The sequence below is a fragment of the Nerophis ophidion genome, linkage group LG03, assembly GCF_033978795.1.
Source record: "Nerophis ophidion isolate RoL-2023_Sa linkage group LG03, RoL_Noph_v1.0, whole genome shotgun sequence".
Lineage (NCBI taxonomy): Eukaryota > Metazoa > Chordata > Actinopteri > Syngnathiformes > Syngnathidae > Nerophis > Nerophis ophidion.
In genome coordinates, this window is record NC_084613.1 from 88,568,351 (window position 1) to 88,594,295 (window position 25,945).

The window sequence follows — 25,945 nt, forward strand, 5'->3', positions numbered from 1 at the left end:
CCCACACTGTCAACTTTACACACCTTTCATTTAATGTAATACACGTAATAAATAAAGACATAATGTCATTCTGTGCATGTACATGTACTGTAGACACACACACACACACACACACACACACACACATCGATATGTATATATATATATATATATATATATATATATATATATATATATATATACACACATACATACACACATATACTGTATATATATATATATATATATATATATATATATATACACACACGTATATACATACACAATATATACACAAACTTATACATACACACATATACACATTTACACGTATACCGTATATACAAATACATATATATTGTATACACACACATATACATATACAAATATACATACACGCATATATGTATATATACACACACTATAGAAATATACACTTATCTGTATATAAACACACAAATATAAACACACACACATATATATGTATACACAAACTTATACACATTTATACATACACATATATATGCATGTATGTATATATACACATACATATATACATATACATGTATACACACATATATATACAAACTTATACACTTATATACATATACACATGTATGTGCACAAACTTCTACAAATACATACACACATATACATATATGTATACATATACATCCACGCATATACATATATGTATACATATACAAATATACATACACGCATATATGTATATATACACACACTATATACATATACACTTATCTGTATACAAACACACAAATATAAACACACACACATATATGTGTATACACAAACTTATACACATTTATACATACACACATATACATATACACACATACATATACAAATACATATATACATACACATATATATGCACATATGTATATATACACATACATATATACATGTACACACACACACATATATACATACATATATACAAACTTATACACTTATATACATATACACATATATATGCACAAACCTATACAAATACATACACGCATATACATATATGTATACATACATATACACATACATATAGATATATATACACACACATATATATATATATACAAATACATACATATACACATTTACAAATACATATATATATATACATACACACACACATATACATGCACACATTTATAAATATATATATATATATATATACATACACACACACGTATACTACATATATACACACACACACACACACACACTTATATACACTTTTATATATATATATATATATACACACACACACACATGTACACATAGTTTTACACACACACGCACACACACACATATTTATACACACACACACGTATATACTTATTTATATATACACACACACAAACACACATCTATATACACACACATATACACTTATATATATACACATATACACGTGTATATATATATATATATATGTATGTATATATATATTTATATTTATTTATTAAAGGTAAATTGAGCAAATTGGCTATTTGTGGCAATTTATTTAAGTGTGTATCAAACTGGTAGCCCTCCGCATTCATCAGGACCCAAGAAGTAGTTCTTGGTTTCAAAAAGGTTGGTGACCCCTGATCTACAGTAACTATTTATATTAAAAAATCCACAAAAATATAGATTTTACAATTTAAAAAAAACTGGTAGCTCAGTTGTCAGAATTTTAATGTAAAAATAAAAATACTACCGTTTTTTTGTAAGGACCGTAAAAACAACGACTGTTGATTTTATGTAAAAATAACAGTAATTTTTCCATCCATAGAACTGTAAAAAAAAAATTAAATCAGTAGATTTTAGGGTAAAATAGTTACCAAATATTACTGTAAAAATAACAGTGACATTGTTTTACAATCTACAGCAATTAACTTTATATAAAAAACACAAAACTTACATTTTACAATAAAAAAAAACAAAAAAAAACTGGCAGCTCAGTTGCCAGAATTTTAATGTAAAAATTAAAAAGCACCGTTTTTTTTGTTGACTGTAAGGCAACGTAAAAGAAATGGCGGCAAAGTTGCCAGAATTATATTGTAAAAATAACAGTTGTATTGTTTTTCCCATCTACAGTAATGAACTGTAAAAAAAGTTTTTTTAAAATCAGTAGACTTTAGGGTAAAAAAAGTCAGCTAAATTACCAAAATATTACTGTAAAAATAACAGTGTTTTACAATCTACAGTAACTATTTACATTAAAAAATCCACACAAATATAGATTTTACAATAATTAAAAAACTGGTAGCTCAGCTGTATGAATTTTACTGTAAAAATAAAAATACTACCGTTTTTTTCTAGGGACCGTAAAAACAATGCTGTTGATTTTATGCAAAAATAACAGTTGTGTCATTTTTCCATCTATGGAACTGTAAAAAACAACAAGAACAAAAAAATCTGTAGATTTTAGGGTATAAAAGTTACCAAAATATCATTCTAAAAATAATATTTTACAATCTACAATAATGAACTATGTATAAAAAACACAAAATATAAATTATATAATAAAAAATAACTGGTAGCACAGTTGTCAGAATTTTACTGTAAAAATAAAAATACCACATTTTTTTCCCATTGACAGTAAAGCACTGCAAAAACAATCATCAATATTTTACATTACCAGAGTTTGTTTTCAATTGACTGTTTTTAAACCATTTTTCAACACTGAGTTGTTGTTTTTTTTACATTGAGTCGTGTCCCTGCCCCCCCGGGTTTATTTTCAGCCGCTCTTATCACAGCTGTTGTCTCTGCACCGTCGGCGTGCCCCAGACCCTTCTGGCCCGTGGTCCTGGTAAGACCCCCTCCCGCCCCTCCATGTGCTCCTTACTAACATCTTGTGTGTCAATAACCGCATGTTGTGCTAAATCCTTCATAGCGGAATACTCTGAAAGCCAAGCTCGCTAAATCGCACTTTTCCCCGCGCACACCTGCCGCGGCTACGCGCAATAGTGTCGGATTAGGAAATAAATAAATGTCTTGCCCGTGGAAGGAGTTCCTAAAATAGAATATGGGTCTGGAACAGGTGCCATGTGCTCGGCTTGTTCTAATTTGGTAAAAAGCAGAACTGACAGGACTGGGAGTTTGCTACTAGAAGACAAACAATAACCTTCTTTAAGTACTTTTAACTAACTAAAAGAAACTCCAAATGTGCATAACAGGCACTAATACAGGGGTCGGAAACCCAAAATGTTGAAAGAGCCATCCATCCATCCATCCACTTTCTACCGCTTATTCCCCTTTGGGGCCTATCTCAGCTACAATCGGGCGGAAGGCAGTGTACACCCTGGACAAGTCGCCATATTGGACCAAAAATAAACCAAAAATTTCTTCTGGAGCCGCAAAAAATTAAAAGCCTTAAATAATTCTTATGGTGAAGACAACACATGGTGGTTGTCTTTAAATGAGCTGTTGCCGTATTTCCTTCAATTGCCGCCGGGGCACTAATTAATTCAAACCTCTTCTCACTCTGGCACTTACCAAAGGCATGTGGTAAAGGCAAGCATGCGCTAATTATTTTAAAACCTCTTCTCACTACGGCACTTACCAAAGGCATGTGGCAAATGTAGGCCTGCGCTTATAAATTTGAGTGTGATGTAAGGATACCATCATGAAAAGCACATTTAATAAAAAAAACATTATTATGGTCTTACCTTTACTTATAAATGAAGTCCATGCGCAGCTCCTTCTGATCAAAAGCATCAATAACTTATTTATAGAAGTCTTCCTTATCTTTCTTCAGTTTTAAAAGTCTCTCTGTCTCGATGGGGATCTTCTTATATTACCTCCTGCTTCGATTGAAAGTCCAGTTTAGAAAACGGTTTTATTTTAGATATGTAATCCTCCATGTTAAAAGTGCAAGCGAGAGGAAAAAATAAACTATTGCTGCTTGTTGTCACTTCTTCTGCAGCCGAGTAGTCGCAAGAAGGATCACTAGCGCCCTCTACCACCAGGAGGCGGGAGTCATTTAATGACTCATATTTGACACACGCAGCTACGGTATATTAATAAAACATAGCTGCTTACTGTTCTTTTTAGCATATTCAATAGCTTGGACCTTAAATCCTACTGAATAGCTCTTAATCTTCTTCCCTTTATGCCATTTCAAATGATTGAAATCAGCCTCCTCCATTTTGAAAATGATGACAGGTGAAGTGTCACTCGCGACGTGACGAGTTTGACCCGGCGGAAATTCTAGACATATGCTAATTATTTGGCGAAATGAGTTTGACCCGGCGTTAATCCTGAGCCGGCGGTAATGCTAAGCATGCGCTAATTATTTTGCGAAATGAGTTTGTCCCGGCAGTAATTCTAGGCAGGTGCATACTTTAAATATACCTGGTGACAATTCAAGGAAATACGCTAACTATCAAAATGACAATTTGTCACAGGCTGACACAAATCTTTGTTGATAGAAATGTTGAAATGTAATATTCATTGCACACGTACTTGAAACATTAGAAAACTTTAGTAAAACGGAGGCTTCTCTGAGGTTGAGATTACTCCTAGAAAAGTCTTGCTTAGAATGTCCAAAGCTATAGATGTGTTGTCTAAGTTCAAGGAAACAGCAGGCCGTCTTCTTCTAATGGATTTATTACTACTATCTCTGGTCGTGTTTGCTGTGATCTATAATGACATGACACACAAACAACTATCAGACATGCAAATATAAATCAAATATCAATCAATCAATCAATCAATGTTTATTTATATAGCCCCAAATCACAAATGTCTCAAAGGACTGCACAAATCATTACGACTACAACATCCTCGGAAGAACCCACAAAAGGGCAAGGAAAACTCACACCCAGTGGGCAGGGAGAATTCACATCCAGTGGGACGCCAGTGACAATGCTGACTATGAGAAACCTTGGAGAGGACCTCAGATGTGGGCAACCCCCCCCCTCTAGGGGACCGAAAGCAATGGATGTCGAGCGGGTCTAACATGATACTGTGAAAGTTCAATCCATAGTGGCTCCAACACAGCAGTGAGAGTCCCGTCCACAGGAAACCATCTCAAGCGGATCAGCAGCGTAGAGATGTCCCCAACCGATACAGGCGAGCGGTCCATCCTGGGTCCCGACGAGCGGTCCATCCTGGGTCTCGACTCTGGACAGTCAGTACTTCATCCATGGTCATCGGACCGGACCCCCTCCACAAGGGAGGGGGGGACATAGGAGAAAGAAAAGAAGCGGCAGATCAACTGGTCTAAAAAGGAGGTCTATTTAAAGGCTAGAGTATACAGATGAGTTTTAAGGTGAGACTTAAATACAGTGAGGACACAAGTAAAAGACATTAAATGAGTTGAAATATAGCTACAAACGAGGCATAATGATGCAATTTGTACATGCAGCTGGCCTAAATAGTAGGGGTGTGGGAAATAATCGATTTGAATACGAATCGCGATTCTCACGCTGTGCGATTCTGAATTGATTCTCATTTTTATTTTTTAAAAACTATTGTTTAAATCAATCCAACAAAACAATACACAACAATACCATAACAATGCAATCCAATTCCAAAACCGAACCTGAGCCAGCAACACTCAGAACTGCAATAAACAGAACAATTGAGAGGAGACACAAACACCACACAGAACAAAACAAAAGTAGTGAATATTATCAACAACAGTATCAATATTAGTTATCATTTCAGCATAGCAGTGATTAAAAATCCCTCATTGACATTATCATTAGACATTTATGATAATAATCAAAAAGAACAATAGTGTCACAGTGGCTTACACTTGCATGGCATCTCATAAGCTGGACAACACACTGTGTCCAATGTTTGCACAAAGATAAAATAAGTCAGATTTTTGCTTCCTTTAATAGTTCAAACAAATTTACATTATTGCAATCAGTTGATAAAACATTGTCCTTTACAATTATAAAAGCTTTTTTTTTAATCAACTACTCTGCTAGCATGTGAGCAGACTGGGGTAGATCCTGCTGAAATCTATGTATTGAATGAATACACAATCCTTTTCAATCAGGAAAAAATCCTTTTTGAATCGAGAATTGCGTTGAATGGAAAAAATCGATATATAATCGATTCGCGACCCCAAGAATCGATATTGAATCGAATCGTGGGACACCCACAGATTCGCAGCCCTACTAAATAGCATGTTAGCATGGATTAGCTTGCAGTGACCAAATATGCCTGATTAGCACGCCACACTCAATAACAATAAAAAAAAGCTCCCGTTTGTACACTCACACACATCGTGTGAATTAAGTGAAGTGAATTATATTTATATAGCGCTTTTCTCAAGTGACTCAAAGCGCTTTACATAGTGAAACCCAATATCTAAGTTCCATTTAAAGCAGTGTGGGTGGCACTGGGAGCAGGTGGGTAAAGTGTCTTGCCCAAGGACACAACGGCAGTAACTAGGATGGCACAAGCGGGAATCGAACCTGCAACCCTCAAGTTGCTGACACGGCCACTCTACCAACCGAGCTATGCCGCCCCAGTATGTGAAACATTTGGTGGACAAAAAGAGACAAAGAAGGAGTGGCATGAAACTTGTCTTACTGTGGCTGAGTCTGACAAAGTTGGACATGGAAAAAAAACAAAAAAAAACTATGGTGCGTTCAAGGAGCGCATAAATTAGTAGGACAAAACGGCTCTCGTTAAATCCTCTCATCGGTGAAGAATGTTTAATATAAACAGTGATTTCTAAAAACGAGGAAGGTTTGTGTCATGTTTTCTGTCTTACAGAAACAATAATTAAACAAACATTTCATTTTCATTTCATTTGAGGGTTCCAGGTTCCATTCCCGCTTCTACCAACCTAGTCACTGCCGTTGTGTCCTTGGGCAAGACACTTTCTTTCTTTCTTTCTTTTCCTAGTTTATTTGGAACATGAGCACATTTACAACACAGTTTCTTATCACCTCACATCACATCATGTCCGAAAAGGAGTAGGAAGAAGCACATCTTATTTAATCCCACGTCAGAACACCCACAATTATTTACATTCATCTACTGACTTTTTCTTACAGCCAAATATCAAAATGACATCTGTGAATGAGTAACACAACACTTCTGTAACATGTCATTAACTAAAGTAACACAACACTTCTGTAACATGTCATTAACTAAAGTAACACAACACTTCTGTAACATGTAATTAACTAATCCAGTCATTATTAACATACTGAGATGAAGAATATCTTATTTTCAATAAGGTTGAAAGTGTTTCTCCTAATTCTTCTTCTTTGTACTTTGTAAGCACTATTAATTGGAACATCCTCTTAAAGTGGATCATATCAGGACAATCTTTAACTTCTTTACTTCATCCATTCCATCATTTAATTCCACATACTGATATGCTAAAGGTTGTGAGTGTTGTACGTGCATACAAATGTTTGAAATGAGATTTTCCTCTAAGGTTATATTTCTCCTCTTTAGTTGAGAAGAATTGTTGTACATTCTTTGCTAGCAGGTTATAATTTGCTTTGTACATCATTTTGGCTGTTTGCAATTTGACCAAATCATCGAGCTTTAATATTTTCGAGTCAATAAATAAAGGGTTTGTATGTTCTCTATATCCAACATCAAGTATTATTTACGCACTAATAGGAACTAAATTCCAAGTTGCATGCGAACGGTTTGAACGTTGTAGAGCTGGGGGACGTACAGAAGGTTTTGAAGGTGGAAATAGTTTTAAGGTTGCACATTTTTGCAAGGCAAAGAGCAGAAGTCGTACCACAACGTGGTGTGACTCTTGAAATGCTAAAAGATGGTGGAGTTAGAGGAGCTGGCATACTTCTGCGATGCTTGGAAATGACAAAAGTAATCATTTTGGCCTGTAAATGTTCTAAAATGTACTCAATTGAATAAAAAGGGTAACAGCTAGTACACTTCTAAGGTGGCGCAGGTGAGGGGAAGTGTTCTGTGACAGGAAACACCAACAGAACCAGAGGAGCCGCCAAAATAAAAGCGCAGGACAGGAAGTAACACAAAACCAACAAAAAGCCAACATAAACAGTATGGCTTAGTGTCACAAACACTGTGATCCATGCGAGACATAAACAAGACTTAAAAATATGTAAAATAAACTTTAAAATGTATGAATAAAGTTGTCACGTTGTGTAAATGCTAAATAAAAAGAGAATACAACAAATCCTTTTCAACTTATATTCAATTGAATAGACAGCAAAGACAAGACGTTTAACTTTCAAACTGGTTATGTTTGGCAAATATTAGCTCATTTGGAATTTGATGCTTGCGGCATGTTTTTAAAAAAGCTGGCACAAGTGGCAAAAAAGACTGGGAAAGTTGAAGAATGCTCGTCAAACACTTGTTTTGGAACATGCCACAGGTGTGCAGGCTAATTGGGGACAGGTGGGTGCCATGATTGGCTATAAAAGCAGCTCAGTCGTTCACAAACAAGGACGGGGCGAGGGTCACCACTTTGTCAACAAATGCCTGAGCAAATTGTTTAAGAACAACATTTCTCCACCAGATATTGCAAGGAATTTCGGGTTTTCACCATTTACGCTCCGTAATATCATCAAAAGGTTCAGAGGATGTGGCGAAATCACCGCAGGTGAGCCATGATATTACGCACCTTGGATCCCTCAGGCGCTACTGCATCAAAAAGCGGCATCAGTGTGTAAAGGATATCACCACATGGGCTCGGGAACACTGCAGAAAACCACTGTCAGTAACTACAGCGGGTCGCTACATCTGTAAGTGCAAGTTAAAACTCTACTATGCAAAGCCACAGCCATTTATCAACAACACCCAGAAACTTGACGAGTCCACATTTCAAATTGTTTTTGAAAACTGTGGACCAAAAGAGGAAAAGAACCATCCAGATTGTTCCAGGAGCAAAGTGTTCTAGGTAGCATATGTGATAGTATGGGGGTGTATTAGTAACTGACACATGTGTGATGGTATGGGGGTGTATTAGTAACTGACACATGTGTGATGGTATGGGGGTGTATTAGTAACTGACACATGTGTGATGGTATGGGGGTGTATTAGTAACTGACACATGTGTGATGGTATGGGGGTGTATTAGTAACTGACACATGTGTGATGGTATGGGGGTGTATTAGTAACTGACACATGTGTGATGGTATGGGGGTGTATTAGTAACTGACACATGTGTGATGGTATGGGGGTGTATTAGTAACTGACACATGTGTGATGGTATGGGGGTGTATTAGTAACTGACACATGTGTGATGGTATGGGGGTGTATTAGTAACTGACACATGTGTGATGGTATGGGGGTGTATTAGTGCCCAAGGCATGGGTAACTTACACATCTGTGAAGGCACCATTAATGCTGAAAGGTACATACAGCTTTTGGAGCAACATATGTTGTTATCATGGACGCCCCTGCTTATTTCAGCAAGACGATGCCGAGCCAGGTGTTACAACAGCGTGGCTTCGTAGTAAAAGAGTGCGGGTACTAGACTGGCCTGCCTGTAGTCCAGACATTGAAAATGTGTGAAGGGAGACTGTTGAACAACTTAAGCTGTACATCAAGCAAGAATGGGAATTAATTCCACTTCAAAAATGTGTCTCCTCAGTTCCCAAACCTGCACTGAGTGTTGTTAAAAGGAAAGGCCATGTAACACACTGGTAAAAATGTCATGTGTTGCTGCCATTACATTCTAAGTTCATGATTATTTGCAAAACATACCAAAGTTTGTCAGTGTGAAGATGAAATATCTTGTCTTTGCAGTCTATTCAGTTGAATATAAGTTGAAAAAGATTTGTTATATTCTCTTTTTATTTACCAACATGACAACTTCACTGGGTTTGGGTTTTGCACCACGGTCATGCATGGAACCAATTAACAGTGAAAAACTAAAGGAACTCTGTCAGGTGAATAGCCCGTGCATTTAGCTCGGTAGTTACCGCCCCAAAGCCCCAGCCCTGGTCTACTGTACTCTGTAATTCTTGGATTATGGCAGAAACTGAAAACTTCAAAAGATGGAGGCGTGTCCAGCGAGCAGCACCCAGGCCGGCGGTCCCAACCTGGACCTGACGGAGGACCTGGCCAAGCAGCTGGAGGACATCATCAGCACCTACCAGGCCGACGCCGTCCCCGCGGAGCCCGACGACACGGACCGGGCGCCACCCAGCAAGGACGGCCGGCGGGACCAGAAACTGGAGAAGAAGATGCTCAAAAACCTGGGTAGGTTCCGACCCGGTCCAGAAGTTTGCAGTGAATCCAAAGCGGAGGTCCTCTATCAAAGCGTGTCGCCGCTCAGGGAAGGACGCCACGCTGCTCATGCAGAGCCTCAACAAGTTGGACACGCCGGAGAAGAAGCTGGAAGCTTCCATCAAGAAACACGCCGAGCTGGTGAGTGAATATCTGACACCATCGCTGAGCTACGGACTCACTTTCTTCCTGCCGGGGTTGTCGCCAGCAACACCCTAATACCTCTTGTTTTTTATTTGTTTTTACAGTGTTGTCACTACTAGGCTTGTCCCCATACTAATATTTTGGTACCGGTACCGGTTTTCTTCTATATAAAGTAGACCACAAAAAATGGCATTATTGGTTTTATTTGAACAAAAATGTTAGTGTAGATGAAACATAAGTTTATTATTGTCATTTAGTCCTTCAATAAAATAGACAACTTGTCTTTTAGTAGTAAGTAAACAAACAAAGACTCCTAATTAGTCTGCACTAACATATTGTGTCATTTATACAACTATTAGTTTGTCACAAAGTCACGTCATAACATTGCTGGTTTTACCAGCAGAGGAGCATGTTGGGCAGCGCACGCACACCGAGTACTTACAAGCAGACAGTGTGTAGACAGAAAAGGGAGAATGGACGCATTTTGGTGTAAAAAGTCAAGATAAAGGTGAAGTTATAACACTGAAACACCCTCAGGAAGAGCTGCTTTAAGACATGGCTAGCTAGCTAGTGGCTAACGTCCATCTGCAGTGTTTTAGCTACTTCTACATCACAAATCCTGGTATCCACGGCGACAAATAAAGAGAGTTTCTTACAAGTGGCGTTATCACTGGAGGACGAGGAATAGTTAAAGATGCTTCACTACACACCGTAGGAGGATGGGTGGATCTACACCTGACATCCACTGTAATGATACCAAGTACAGGGGCGTATCTAATTGATACTACTACCATTACATCTTATTTTGTTTTGTTTTTTTAAATGTATATTATGTTTATAAAGTCAGTAAATACTTGAGGACTTTGAATATGACCAATGTATGATCCTGTAACTACTTGGTATCGCATCGATACATTAATGTGTGGTATCATCCAAAACTAATGTCCAGTATCAAAGAAGAGAAGAATAAGTGATTATTACATTTGAACAGAAGTGTAGATAGAACATGTTAAAACAGAAAATAAGCAGTAAATGAACAAGTAGATTAATGATCCATTTTTACGGTTTGTCCCTCATAATGTGTATAAAATAATAGGTGTATAAATGACACAATATGTTAGTGCAGACTAATTAGGAGTCTTTGTTTGTTTACTTACTACTAAAAGACAAGTTGTCTAGTATGTTCAACATTTTATTGAAGGACTAAATGACAATAATAAACTTATGTTTCGTCTACACTAACATGTTTTGTTACAATAAAAACAATAATGACATTTTTTTGTGGTCCCCTTTATTTAGAAAAGTACTGAAAAGTATCAAAATGTTTTAGATACAAAATATTGGTATTGTTACAACTCTGGTCTACATTATGAGGGACAAACTGTAAAAATGGATTATTAACCCACTTGTTCATTTACTGTTAATATCTGCTTATTTTCTGTTTTAACATGTTCTATCTACACTTCTGTTCAAATGTAATAATCACTTCTTCTTCTCTTCTTTGATACTTGACATTAGTTTTGGATGATACCACACATTTAAGTATCGATCTGATACCAAGTAGTTACAGGATCATACATTGGTCATATTCAAAGTCCTCATGTGTCCAGGTCACGTATTTACTGACTTTATAAACATAATATGTATTTTAAAAAACGAAACAAGATTTTGTGATGTTAAAAAATATTGATGTAATCATATTAGTATTGACTCCAGTACTTGGTATCATTACAGTGGATGTCAGGTGTAGATCCACCCATGGCGTTTGTTTACATTGTATCCTCCTACGCTGTGTAGTGAAGCATGTTTACATATTCCTCGTCCTCCAGTGATAATGTCACACGTAAGAAACTTACTTTATTTGTTGCCATGGAGACGGGGATTAGTGATTCCGAAGCAGCTAATGGACGTTAGCCGCTAGCTAGCTAGCCATGTGTTAAAGCAGCTCTTCCTGAGGGTGTTTCAGTGTTAGAACTTCACCTTTATCTTGACTTTTTACACCAAAATGCGTCCATTCTCCCTTTTCTGTCTACACACTGTGTCTGCTTGTAAGTACTCGGTGTGTGTGCGCTGCCCAACATGCTCCTCTGCTGGTAAAACCAGCAATGTAAACCATAACGACACCGTCATGCCTGTAAAAAAAAACAAAAAACGGTTCTTTTCAAACAGAGTATAGTACCGTTTTTGATTCATTAGTACCGTGGCACTATACTAGTACCGCTATAACGTACAACCATACGACAAAGGTATCAAAGTATGGCACTGTTTGATTTCACGTGGATCGATACCTAGTAGTACAGCCTACAAAAGAACAGAATTCATGTGCACACCAACACATACTTATCTCGACGTTTAGGCCTCTTGTCCACACCCAAACACATACTTCTGTCCCTAAAAACTCTCAGCGTAAGCGTGCACAAACATGGACTGGTCCTTTTTTGATGACATCACAGTTGTAATTTTCAAAGCTCAAACACGCCGCCTTTAAACACACCAGAAGAGGACTGACTGGGCTTGAGGGTAAATATGTTGCTCTTTTCACTCTACATTGACCAAAGCAACAACAACAAAAATAACGCTTTAAAATAAGCTTGGCTTGGCTCTCTATTTTGCCAACAAACCCCCTGGAAAGCCATCCAAAGCATGCCAACAATGTTCTCCAGTAGCAGTGTGCACACTTTTTCTGCAGGCCAGCTACTTTTCAATCTTCCAAGTGGAAGGGATTGTGCATACAGTATACATCATTTATGTTGATTTATGTATGGAAGTGGTGTTCACAAGTGAAATGTGTTTAATGAAAATACAAGCATGTTTCTTTCCTGAAGACAAGAATACAAGTTGGTAAGGTTCTGATGACTTGCGTTGATTGGAATCAGACAGCAAAATGGTAAATGGCTTATACTTGTATAGCACTTTTCTACCTTCAAAGCACTTTGACACTATTTCCACATTCACACATTCACACACACTTTCACTCACTGATGGCGGGAGCTGCCATGCGAGGGTTGAACCAGCACCCATCAGGAGCAAGGGTGAAGTGTCTTGCTCAGGACACAAGGGACGTGGCGAGGTTGGTAGAAGGTGGGGATCGAACCAGGAACCCTCAAGTTACCGGCACGGCCACTCTTCCACTGCGCCAGGCCGTCCCCAATTTAAAACATGGACACATGTTTTTCTTTTTTTTTAAATCAATTGTAAGTTGTTGATAAATAAACACATAAAATGTTGCTAACAATGTAGATGGGGGCTCTCTATTTTGCCCACAAAATCCTCTGAAAAGCCATCCAAAAGCTGCCAACAAAACTCTACAGTAGAGGGGCCACACTTTTTCTGTTCAATACCGGGGTGTCAGACTCATTTTCATTGAGGGCCACATCGCAGTCATGGCTGCTTTCAGAGGGAAGCTTTTTTTTAAATTATTTTTATATTAATCTTCATTATGCATGCGGGTAATAACCTGTGTGTCAGAATAGTTGCATGGAAGTTAATAGTTGTATGTACTGTAAGTTATCACACGACGTGTTTGCTTTGAGTTCAGGTTGCCCTGCGGCCTGTGGTTACCATCCACTGAAAATCATTTTATTGTCTTGAAAATCAACTTTTACCTTAAAAAACATTTTTTTGTCTTGAAAATCAACTTTTACCTTGAAAATCAACTTTTATATTAAAAAACATTTTTTTTACCTTGAAAATCAACTTTTACCTTAAAAAAACGTTATTTTACCTTGAAAATAAACTTTTACCTTAAAAAACGTTTTTTTGTCTTGAAAATCAACTTTTGTCTTGAAAAGCATTTTTTGTCTTGAAAATCAACTTTTATCTTAAAAAAACATTTTTTTTGTCTTGAAAATCAACTTTTACCTTGAAAATCAACTTTTGCCTTAAAAACGTTTTTTGTCTTGAAAATCAACTTTTGTCTTGAAAATCAACTTTTACCTTGAAAATCAACTTTTACTTTGAAAATCATTTTTTGTCTTGAAAATCAACTTTTACCTTGAAAATCAACGTTTATCTTAAAAAACATTTTTTTTTACCTTGAAAATCAACTTTTACCTTAAAAAACGTTTTTTTGTCTTGAACATCAACTTTTACCTTGAAAATCAACTTTTATATTAAAAAACATTTTTTTTACCTTGAAAATCAACTTTTACCTTAAAAAACGTTTTTTTACCTTGAAAATAAACTTTTACCTTAAAAAACGTTTTTTTGTCTTGAAAATCAACTTTTGTCTTGAAAAGCATTTTTTGTCTTGAAAATCAACTTTTACCTTGAAAATCAACTTTTATCTTAAAAAAACATTTTTTTTGTCTTGAAAATCAACTTTTACCTTGAAAATCAACTTTTGCCTTAAAAACGTTTTTTGTCTTGAAAATCAGCTTTTGTCTTGAAAATCAACTTTTACCTTGAAAATCAACTTTTACCTTGAAAATCATTTTTTGTCTTGAAAATCAACTTTTACCTTGAAAATCCTTTTTTGTCTTGAAAATCAACTTTTACCTTGAAAATCAACGTTTATCTTAAAAAAAATTTTTTTTTACCTTGAAAATCAACTTTTACCTTAAAAAACGTTTTTTTGTCTTGAAAATCAACTTTTACCTTGAAAAGCATATTTTGTCTTGAAAATCAACTTTTACCTTGAAAATCAACTTTTATCTTAAAAAAACATTTTTTTTGTCTTGAAAATCAACTTTTACCTTGAAAATCAACTTTTGCCTTAAAAAACGTTTTTTGTCTTGAAAATCAACTTTTGTCTTGAAAATCAACTTTTACCTTGAAAATCAACTTTTATATTAAAAAACATTTTTTTTACCTTGAAAATCAACTTTTACCTTAAAAAAACGTTATTTTACCTTGAAAATAAACTTTTACCTTAAAAAACGTTTTTTTGTCTTGAAAATCAACTTTTGTCTTGAAAAGCATTTTTTGTCTTGAAAATCAACTTTTATCTTAAAAAAACATTTTTTTTGTCTTGAAAATCAACTTTTACCTTGAAAATCAACTTTTGCCTTAAAAACGTTTTTTGTCTTGAAAATCAACTTTTGTCTTGAAAATCAACTTTTACCTTGAAAATCAACTTTTACTTTGAAAATCATTTTTTGTCTTGAAAATCAACTTTTACCTTGAAAATCAACGTTTATCTTAAAAAACATTTTTTTTTACCTTGAAAATCAACTTTTACCTTAAAAAACGTTTTTTTTGTCTTGAAAATCAACTTTTACCTTGAAAATCAACTTTTATATTAAAAAACATTTTTTTTACCTTGAAAATCAACTTTTACCTTAAAAAACGTTTTTTTACCTTGAAAATAAACTTTTACCTTAAAAAACGTTTTTTTGTCTTGAAAATCAACTTTTGTCTTGAAAAGCATTTTTTGTCTTGAAAATCAACTTTTACCTTGAAAATCAACTTTTATCTTAAAAAAACATTTTTTTTGTCTTGAAAATCAACTTTTACCTTGAAAATCAACTTTTGCCTTAAAAACGTTTTTTGTCTTGAAAATCAACTTTTGTCTTGAAAATCAACTTTTACCTTGAAAATCAACTTTTACTTTGAAAATCATTTTTTGTCTTGAAAATCAACTTTTACCTTGAAAATCAACGTTTATCTTAAAAAACTTTTTTTTTTACCTTGAAAATCAACTTTTACCTTGAAAATCAACTTTTATATTAAAAAACATTTTTTTTACCTTGAAAATCAACTTTTACCTTAAAAAACGTTTTTTTACCTTGAAAATAAACTTTTACCTTAAAAAACGTTTTTTTGTCTTGAAAATCAACTTTTGTCTTGAAAAGCATTTTTTGTCTTGAAAATCAACTTTTACCTTGAAAATCAACTTTTATCTTAAAAAAACATTTTTTTTGTCTTGAAAATCAACTTTTACCTTGAAAATCAACTTTTGCCTTAAAAACGTTTTTTGTCTTGAAAATCAGCTTTTGTCTTGAAAATCAACTTTTACCTTGAAAATCAACTTTTACCTTGAAAATCATTTTTTGTCTTGAAAATCAACTTTTACCTTGAAAATCCTTTTTTGTCTTGAAAATCAACTTTTACCTTGAAAATCAACGTTTATCTTAAAAAACATTTTTTTTTACCTTGAAAATCAACTTTTACCTTAAAAAACGTTTTTTTGTCTTGAAAATCAACTTTTACCTTGAAAAGCATATTTTGTCTTGAAAATCAACTTTTACCTTGAAAATCAACTTTTATCTTAAAAAAACATTTTTTTTGTCTTGAAAATCAACTTTTACCTTGAAAATCAACTTTTGCCTTAAAAAACGTTTTTTGTCTTGAAAATCAACTTTTGTCTTGAAAATCAACTTTTACCTTGAAAATCAACTTTTATATTAAAAAACATTTTTTTTACCTTGAAAATCAACTTTTACCTTAAAAAAACGTTATTTTACCTTGAAAATAAACTTTTACCTTAAAAAACGTTTTTTTGTCTTGAAAATCAACTTTTGTCTTGAAAAGCATTTTTTGTCTTGAAAATCAACTTTTATCTTAAAAAAACATTTTTTTTGTCTTGAAAATCAACTTTTACCTTGAAAATCAACTTTTGCCTTAAAAACGTTTTTTGTCTTGAAAATCAACTTTTGTCTTGAAAATCAACTTTTACCTTGAAAATCAACTTTTACTTTGAAAATCATTTTTTGTCTTGAAAATCAACTTTTACCTTGAAAATCAACGTTTATCTTAAAAAACATTTTTTTTTACCTTGAAAATCAACTTTTACCTTAAAAAACGTTTTTTTGTCTTGAAAATCAACTTTTACCTTGAAAATCAACTTTTATATTAAAAAACATTTTTTTTACCTTGAAAATCAACTTTTACCTTAAAAAACGTTTTTTTACCTTGAAAATAAACTTTTACCTTAAAAAACGTTTTTTTGTCTTGAAAATCAACTTTTGTCTTGAAAAGCATTTTTTGTCTTGAAAATCAACTTTTACCTTGAAAATCAACTTTTATCTTAAAAAAACATTTTTTTTGTCTTGAAAATCAACTTTTACCTTGAAAATCAACTTTTGCCTTAAAAACGTTTTTTGTCTTGAAAATCAGCTTTTGTCTTGAAAATCAACTTTTACCTTGAAAATCAACTTTTACCTTGAAAATCATTTTTTGTCTTGAAAATCAACTTTTACCTTGAAAATCCTTTTTTGTCTTGAAAATCAACTTTTACCTTGAAAATCAACGTTTATCTTAAAAAACATTTTTTTTTACCTTGAAAATCAACTTTTACCTTAAAAAACGTTTTTTTGTCTTGAAAATCAACTTTTACCTTGAAAAGCATATTTTGTCTTGAAAATCAACTTTTACCTTGAAAATCAACTTTTATCTTAAAAAAACATTTTTTTTGTCTTGAAAATCAACTTTTACCTTGAAAATCAACTTTTACCTTAAAAAACGTTTTTTTTTTGTCTTGAAAATCAACTTTTACCTTGAAAATCATTTTTGGTCCTGAAAATCAACTTTTACCTTGAAAATCGTTTTTTGTCTTGAAAATCAACTTTTACCTGAAAATCAACTTTTATCTTAAAAAAACATTTATTTTGTCTTGAAAATCCACTTTTACCTTGAAAATAATTTTTCGTCTTGAAAATCAACTTTTACCTTGAAAAACATTTTTTTGTCTTGAAAATCACCTTTTAAGTCTAAGCCTGGGGCCCTGGGGAGGGGGATCCAGACTGAGGCCAAGCAAGAGGAAAAAACCCTTATAACCATAGCACACATGAACCTCATCAAACATCAAAGAACACAAAGGACATTAAAGACATTAAAAGAGCAGAGCTGATGCAACCAGACACTTCTACACAACGCCACAAAAGTAAAACCACAACAAAGGGAGCAGACCCAACAAAGCAACCAAGAGAAATTCTCGTAGAAATTCTCAGGTATCGACGACTGAAATAACCCAAACTAATCCGGAGACATCTCGGCTTTATATGGCATGTGAGGCACTTCCTGTTTACCGGCGTTGATGTTGTTGTTGTTTTAGCTGGAGGAGCACAGGAGTGACCAGAAGCAGCTGAAGGTCCTGCAGAAGAAGCTGCTGCAGACCATGAAGGAGAAGGACCAGCTCCAGAGCGAGCACAGCCGGGCCGTGTTGGCTCGCAGCAAACTGGAGGGACTGTGTCGAGAACTGCAGAGGCACAACAAGACCTTGAAGGTTTCAAATGTTTCAAATCAAAACCTGGGCTGATCATTCAAAACGCTGACGGCCGTGTTTGCGAGGCAGGAGGAGACGCTGCAGAGGTGCCGGGAGGACGACCTGAAGCGCAAGGAGATCACCACGCACTTCCAGGGGACGCTGGGCGACATCCAGGCTCAGATCGAGGAGCACAGCGGCCGCAACACCAAACTCTGCCAGGAGAACGCCGCCCTGGCCCACAAGCTGAAGGGCCTCATTACTCAGTACGACCAGCGGGAGGCGGTATGTTGCAGCGCCGCTTCTGCCGGGGCAAACGCTCCCAAGCCCCCGGCTCGTGTCGTTCCCATTACACCCGCAATCCCTTTCCGCCCCGTCACTTTAACGTGCTCCGCGAAGGCCTGGACATAACAAGCCTCGATAAAGTAACCTCTTTTTCGGAATAGAAAGGCGCACTTAAAATCCTTTCATTTTCTCAAAAATCAACACTGCGCCTTATAATGGACTAATAATTCTGGTTGTGCTTACCGACCTCAATGTAATTCTATTTGGTACATGTCGAAATGATAAGTGTGACCACTAGAGGGCAGTCACACATAAAAGATACGTGTAGACTGCAATATGATGGCAGTCACACATAAGAGATACGTGTAGACTGCAATATGATGGCAGTCACACATAAGAGATACGTGTAGACTGCAATATGATGGCAGTCACACATAAGAGATACGTGTAGACTGCAATATGATGGCAGTCACACATAAGAGATACGTGTAGACTGCAATATGATGGCAGTCACACATAAGAGATACGTGTAGACTGCAATATGATGGCAGTCACACATAAGAGATACGTGTAGACCACAATATGATGGCAGTCACACATAAGAGATACGTGTAGACTGCAATATGATGGCAGTCACACATAAGAGATACGTTTAGACTGCAATATGATGGCAGTCACACATAGGAGATACGTGTAGACTGCAATATGATGGCAGTCACACATAGGAGATACGTGTAGACTGCAATATGATGGCAGTCACACATAAGAGATACGTGTAGACTGCAATATGATGGCAGTCACACATAAGAGATACATGTAGACTGCAATATGATGGCAGTCACACATAAGAGATACGTGTAGACTACAATATGATGGCAGTCACACATAAGAGATACGTGTTGACTGCAATATGATGGCAGTCACACATAAGAGATACGTGTAGACTGCAATATGATGGCAGTCACACATAATAGATACGTGTAGACTGCAATATGATGGCAGCCACACATAAGAGATACGTGTAGACTGCAATATGATGGCAGTCACACATAAGAGATACGTGTAGACTGCAATATGATGGCAGTCACACATAAGAGATACGTGTTGACTGCAATATGATGGCAGTCACACATAAGAGATACGTGTAGACTGCAATATGATGGCAGTCACACATAAGAGATACGTGTAGACTGCAATATGATGGCAGTCACACATAAGAGATACGTGTAGACTGCAATATGATACATTAATAGTACATTTACATTATCAGCAATATTGTTATTATAAGTGCTGACGCAGACAAACAATTTTTAGCGGCTTATAGTAGCAGCGAGCTAACAAAAGTCGACACGTGTAAAAACTGAGGCCGAGTGTTTTTGCACCCATGGACAAGTAAGATGTGTTCCAGAACCTGGAGAAGGTGTTCAAGCACCGAGACCTGAAGGAGAAGCTGCTGGAGACCAAGGTGACGCAGGCCAACCTCCTGCTGAAGGAGGCGCAGGAGAAGCACAAGCTGGAGAAAGAGCTGGTAGGTCACATGTGCCGAGGTCCACCTTGGGCGCGCTTACCGTTCACCGTGTGGCCTGCAGCTGCTGCAGCACGCCGCCCAGTGGAAGTCTCAGGTGAAGCTGCTGAAGGAGCAAGAAGCCGACATGAAGGCACAGGTGAGGACATGTGGTGACCAGCAGCTTGGAAAGTCTTCACGCCGCCTTCTTCTGTCTTCTCCTCAGCTGCAGGTGTACTCCCAGAAGTTGGATGAGTTCCAGGGCAGCGTGTCCAAGAGCAACAGCATCTACAGCAGCTTCAAGCAAGACATGGAGAAAGTGAGGGAGCTCTTCCTCCGTCACCTGTCTGTCTGTCAGTGCTTTCTCCGTCACCTCTCTGTCTGTCTGTGCTTCCTCTGTCACCTGTCTGTCAGTGCTTCCTCCGTCACCTGTCTGTCTGTCAGTGCTTCCTCCGTCACCTGTCTGTCTGTCAGTGCTTCCTCCGTCACCTGTCTGTCTGTCAGTGCTTCCTCCGTCACCTCTCTGTCTGTCTGTGCTTCCTCTGTCACCTCTCTGTCTGTCTGTGCTTCCTCTGTCACCTGTCTGTCAGTGCTTCCTCCGTCACCTGTCTGTCTGTCAGTGCTTCCTCCGTCACCTGTCTGTCTGTCAGTGCTTCCTCCGTCACCTGTCTGTCTGTCAGTGCTTCCTCCGTCACCTGTCTGTCTGTCTGTGCTTCCTCCGTCACCTCTCTGTCTGTCTGTGCTTCCTCTGTCACCTGTCTGTCAGTGCTTCCTCCGTCACCTGTCTGTCTGTCAGTGCTTCCTCCGTCACCTGTCTGTCTGTCAGTGCTTCCTCCGTCACCTGTCTGTCTGTCAGTGCTTCCTCCGTCACCTGTCTGTCTGTCAGTGCTTCCTCCGTCACCTGTCTGTCTGTCTGTGCTTCCTCCGTCACCTCTCTGTCTGTCTGTGCTTCCTCTGTCACCTGTCTGTCAGTGCTTCCTCCGTCACCTGTCTGTCTGTCAGTGCTTCCTCCGTCACCTGTCTGTCTGTCAGTGCTTCCTCCGTCACCTGTCTGTCTGTCTGTGCTTCCTCCGTCACCTCTCTGTCTGTCAGTGCTTCCTCCGTCACCTGTCTGTCTGTCTGTGCTTCCTCCGTCACCTCTCTGTCTGTCAGTGCTTCCTCCGTCACCTGTCTGTCTGTCTGTGCTTCCTCCGTCACCTCTCTGTCTGTCAGTGCTTCCTCCGTCACCTGTCTGTCTGTCAGTGCTTCCTCCGTCACCTGTGTGTCTGTCAGTGCTTCCTCCGTCACCTCTCTGTCTGTCAGTGCTTCCTCCGTCACCTGTCTGTCTGTCAGTGCTTCCTCCGTCACCTCTCTGTCTGTCAGTGCTTCCTCCGTCACCTGTCTGTCTGTCAGTGCTTCCTCCGTCACCTGTGTGTCTGTCAGTGCTTCCTCCGTCACCTGTCTGTCTGTCAGTGCTTCCTCCGTCACCTGTCTGTCTGTCAGTGCTTTGTCCGTCACCTGTGTGTCTGTCAGTGCTTTCTCCGTCACCTGTGTGTCTGTCAGTGCTTCCTCCGTCACCTGTCTGTCTGTCAGTGCTTCCTCCGTCACCTGTCTGTCTGTCAGTGCTTCCTCCGTCACCTGTCTGTCTGTCAGTGCTTCCTCCGTCACCTCTCTGTCTGTCAGTGCTTCCTCCGTCACCTGTCTGTCTGTCAGTGCTTCCTCCGTCACCTGTCTGTCTGTCAGTGCTTTCTCCGTCACCTGTCTGTCTGTCAGTGCTTCCTCCGTCACCTGTCTGTCTGTCAGTGCTTCCTCCGTCACCTGTGTGTCTGTCAGTGCTTCCTCCGTCACCTGTCGGTCTGTCAGTGCTTTGTCCGTCACCTGTCTGTCTGTCAGTGCTTCCTCCGTCACCTGTGTGTCTGTCAGTGCTTCCTCCGTCACCTCTCTGTCTGTCAGTGCTTCCTCCGTCACCTGTGTGTCTGTCAGTGCTTCCTCCGTCACCTGTGTGTCTGTGTCCAAGATGGCCAAGAAGATGAGGAAGCTGGAGAAGGAGAGTCAGTCGTGGAAGAGTCGCTTTGACGGCTGCAACAAGAGCCTGCTGGACATGGCGGCCGATGTGAGACACTTTTTTTCTTCTTCTTTTCCTCTTTGTTAACCCAAATGTGTGTGACGTCAACATTGGGAATAAAATATTTACAAACCCCGTTTCCATATGAGTTGGGAAGTTGTGTTAGATGTAAATATAAACAGAATACAATGATTTGCAAATCCTTTTCAAGCCATATTCAGTTGAATATGCTACAAAGACAACATATTTCATGTTCAAACTCAAAAATTTGAGTTTTTTTTGCAAATAATCATTAACTTTAGAAATTGATGCTAGCAACATGTGACAAAGAAGTTGGGAAAGGTGGCAATAAATACTGATAAAGTTGAGGAATGCTCATCAAACACTTATTTGGAACATCCCACAGGTGTGCAGGCTAATTGGGAACAGGTGGGTGCCATGATTGGATATAAAAACAGCTTCCATGAAATGCTAAGTAATTCACAAACAAGGATGGGGTGAGGGTCACCACTTTGTAAGCAAATTGTGGAACAGTTTTAGAACAACATTTCTCAACGAGCTATTGCAAGGAATTTAGGGATTTTACCATCTACGGTCTGTAAAATCATCAAAAGGTTCAGAGAATCTGGAGAAATCACTGCACGTAAGCGATGATATTACGGACTTTTGATCCCTCAGGCGGTACTGCATCAAAAACCGACATCTGTGTGTAAAGGAGATCACCACATGGGCTCAGCAACACTTCATAAAACCACTGTCAGTAACTACAGTTGGTCGCTACATCTGTAAGTGCAAGTTAAAACTCTACTATGCAAAGCCAAACCCATTTATCAACAACACCCAGAAACATCGCCGGCTTCGCTGGGCCCGAGCTCATCTAAGATGGACTGATGCAAAGTGGAAAAGTGTTCTGTGGTCTGACGAGTCCACATTTCAAATTATATTTGAAAACAGAGGACGTGGTGTCCTCCAGAACAAAGAGGAAAATAACCATCCAGATTGTTATAGGCGCAAAGTGTAAAAGCCAGCATGTGTGATGGTATGGGGGTGTATTAGTGGCCAAGGCATGGGTAACTTACACATCTGTGAAGGCACCATTAATGCTGAAAGGTACATACAGCTTTTGGAGCAACATATGTTGTTATCCAAGCGACGTTATCATGGACGCCCCTGCTTATTTCAGCAAGACAATGCCAAGCCACGTGTTACAACAGCGTGGTTTCGTAGTAAAAGAGTGCGGGTACTTTCCTGGCCCGCCTGCAGTCCAGACCTGTCTCCCATGGAAAATGTGTGGTGCATTATGTCAAAAGAAAAGGTGATGTAACACAGTGGTGAACATGCCCTTTCCCAACTACTTTGGCACGTGTTGCAGCCATGAAATTCAAAGTTATTTATTATTTGCAAAAAAAATGGAGTTTATGAGTTTGAACATGAAATATGTTGTCTTTGTAGCATATTCAACTGAATATGGCTTGAAAAGGATTTGCAAATCATTGTATTCTGTTTATATTTACATCTAACACCATTTCCCAACTCATATGGAAACAGGGTTTGTACAATCTTTTTTACAGTGCATTAATAAGTGAAGTGAATTATATTTATATAGCGCTTTTCTCTAGTGACTCAAAGCGCTTTACATAGTGAAACCCAATATCTAAGTTCCATTTAAAGCAGTGTGGGTGGCACTGGGAGCAGGTGGGTAAAGTGTCTTGCCCAAGGACACAACGGCAGTGACTAGGGTGGCGGAAGCGGGGATCAAACCTGGAACCCTCAAGTTGCTGGCACGGCCACTCTACCAACCGAGCTATATAAAGTACCGCCTTTATCTTCATGATAGATCTCCTGCGGTTTATTTTACAGAGCATTACTGTAAATTGAACAACTTTTATTGCTACGATAAAGTTCTGGCGACTGAGTTTCCAGGTTTTTTATCGCAAAATACGACATTTTGCAGCTGAAATGTTGTGTTTGCTGCTGCAGAAAGCTGTGAGGGACAAGGAACTGGAGCTGCTCGCCACCAAGAACCAGAAGCTGGAGAGTCTTTGCAGAGCTTTGCAAGAGGAGAGGAAGAAGGTCCAAGCCGGCCAAGTCCAAGATGGGGAGGCCGAGGCCACCGAGAAGGAGGACCACCACGGGGAGCCAGAGACCCCCACCTTGGACACGCCTCTGGGCCAGGAACTGGCCAAGCTGAAAAGCGAACAGGCTCTTCTGAAGGAGCTGGCCGCCTCCTTCACGGTCCCCCCCGTGGTCGCCAGGGACCAGGGCTCTCCAGGACCTTCCCACGCCACCCGGGACCGCGTGGAGAACTGCACAGAGATCAGCGACGGCGAAGCTCTCCAGAACTCTGGACCTCAAGAAGAACCGGAGTCCGTCGATTGAAACCAAAGCTTTTTACGTGTTAATAAACGCTTCCTGTCTCGCACAAAACAAAAGTTGACTTTTGTCTTCAGCATCCAATCAAATTCTTTATTTTTTTTCCCAACAAATATCCGTCTTGTCTTGCAATCTAACGACGAGTGTTTTGTGGCTGTAGACGACCTACACCTCCAAAAACTGTCTTTGCGAAACGACGTTATAAGAGGTAGCCAGAAGTTGTACTCAAATAACGTGTTTTTTTTAGAGTCATGCTTCTCTATTTTATCTTGTGTGCCCCCCCCCCCCCCCTCACAACTATAAATAGTATCATCAAGTCTATACAATTGTTACAAGTACACCTCTGCACACACAAATTAGGGGCGGGACATGGACAAACATTCTTGCTTTACGGTGGTTGCCGTTTTGCATGTGTGTCACATTCCAAAGAGCCATGAAGTGTTGCTAAATAAGTTTGTCTGCCGGAGCAAATAAAGAAAGAAATACATTCAATTCCTCTTTAGTTTTTAGGCCAAAATGTGTCCTTTCTCCATGAACTGTACACACACTCTAAATCGGGATTCAAATTTGATTAGTTGTCCAGCTAGCGTTGTCCCGATACCAATATTTTTGTACTAGCATCAGCACAAAAATGTATTTTGATACTTTTCAAAATAAAAGGGGACCACAAAAAAAATGTCATTATTGGCTTTATTGTAACAAAACATGTTAGTGTAGATGAAACATAAGTTTATTATTGTCATTTAGTCCTTCAATAAAATGTTGAACATACTAGACAACTTGTCTTTTAGTAGTAAGTAAACAAACAAAGACTCCTAATTAGTCTGCACTAACATATTGTGTCATTTATACACCTATTATTTTATACACATTATGAGGGACAAACTGTAAAAAATGGATCATTAATCTACTTGTTCATTATTTTCTGTTTTAACATGTTCTATCTACACTTCTGTTCAAATGTAATAATCACTTATTCTTCTCTTCTTTGATACTGGACATTAGTTCTGGATGATACCACACATGTAGGTATCGAGCTGATACCAAGTAGTTACAGGATCATACATTGGTCGTATTCAAAGTCCTCGTGTGTCCAGGGACATATTTACTCACTTTATCAACACAATATCCATTTTTTAAAAAGGGAAAAAATATTCTGTGTCCATATAATCATAGTAGTATTGACTAGATACGCTATTATACTTGGTATCATTACAGTGGATGTCAGGTGTAGATCCACCCAGGGCGTTTGTTTACATTGTGA

The 25,945-nt window shown here is 38.0% G+C and overlaps 1 protein-coding gene across 1 annotated transcript; it reads left to right on the plus strand.

Moving 5' to 3' along the window:
- Positions 1-2,702: 2,702 nt before the first annotated feature.
- Positions 2,703-24,740, plus strand: txlnbb (taxilin beta b). Its single transcript, XM_061896341.1, has 10 exons — positions 2,703-2,797; positions 9,938-10,161; positions 10,238-10,329; positions 18,326-18,496; positions 18,566-18,760; positions 20,169-20,288; positions 20,350-20,424; positions 20,491-20,583; positions 22,261-22,356; positions 24,289-24,740. Exons 2-10 carry the CDS (start codon positions 9,957-9,959, stop codon positions 24,685-24,687), a joined length of 1,446 nt encoding a protein of 481 aa, XP_061752325.1. The 5' UTR covers positions 2,703-2,797; positions 9,938-9,956; the 3' UTR covers positions 24,688-24,740.
- Positions 24,741-25,945: the final 1,205 nt, after the last annotated feature.

Excerpts from the sequence above, each read along its gene's own strand:
- txlnbb (XM_061896341.1), top strand. The coding sequence starts at position 9,957 with ATGGAGGCGTGTCCAGCGAGCAGCACCCAGGCCGGCGGTCCCAACCTG. Across the intron at positions 10,162-10,237 it reads GAAGATGCTCAAAAACCTGG|GGAAGGACGCCACGCTGCTC; the intron begins GTAGGTTCCGAC and ends GTCGCCGCTCAG. Across the intron at positions 20,425-20,490 it reads AAGCCGACATGAAGGCACAG|CTGCAGGTGTACTCCCAGAA; the intron begins GTGAGGACATGT and ends TCTTCTCCTCAG.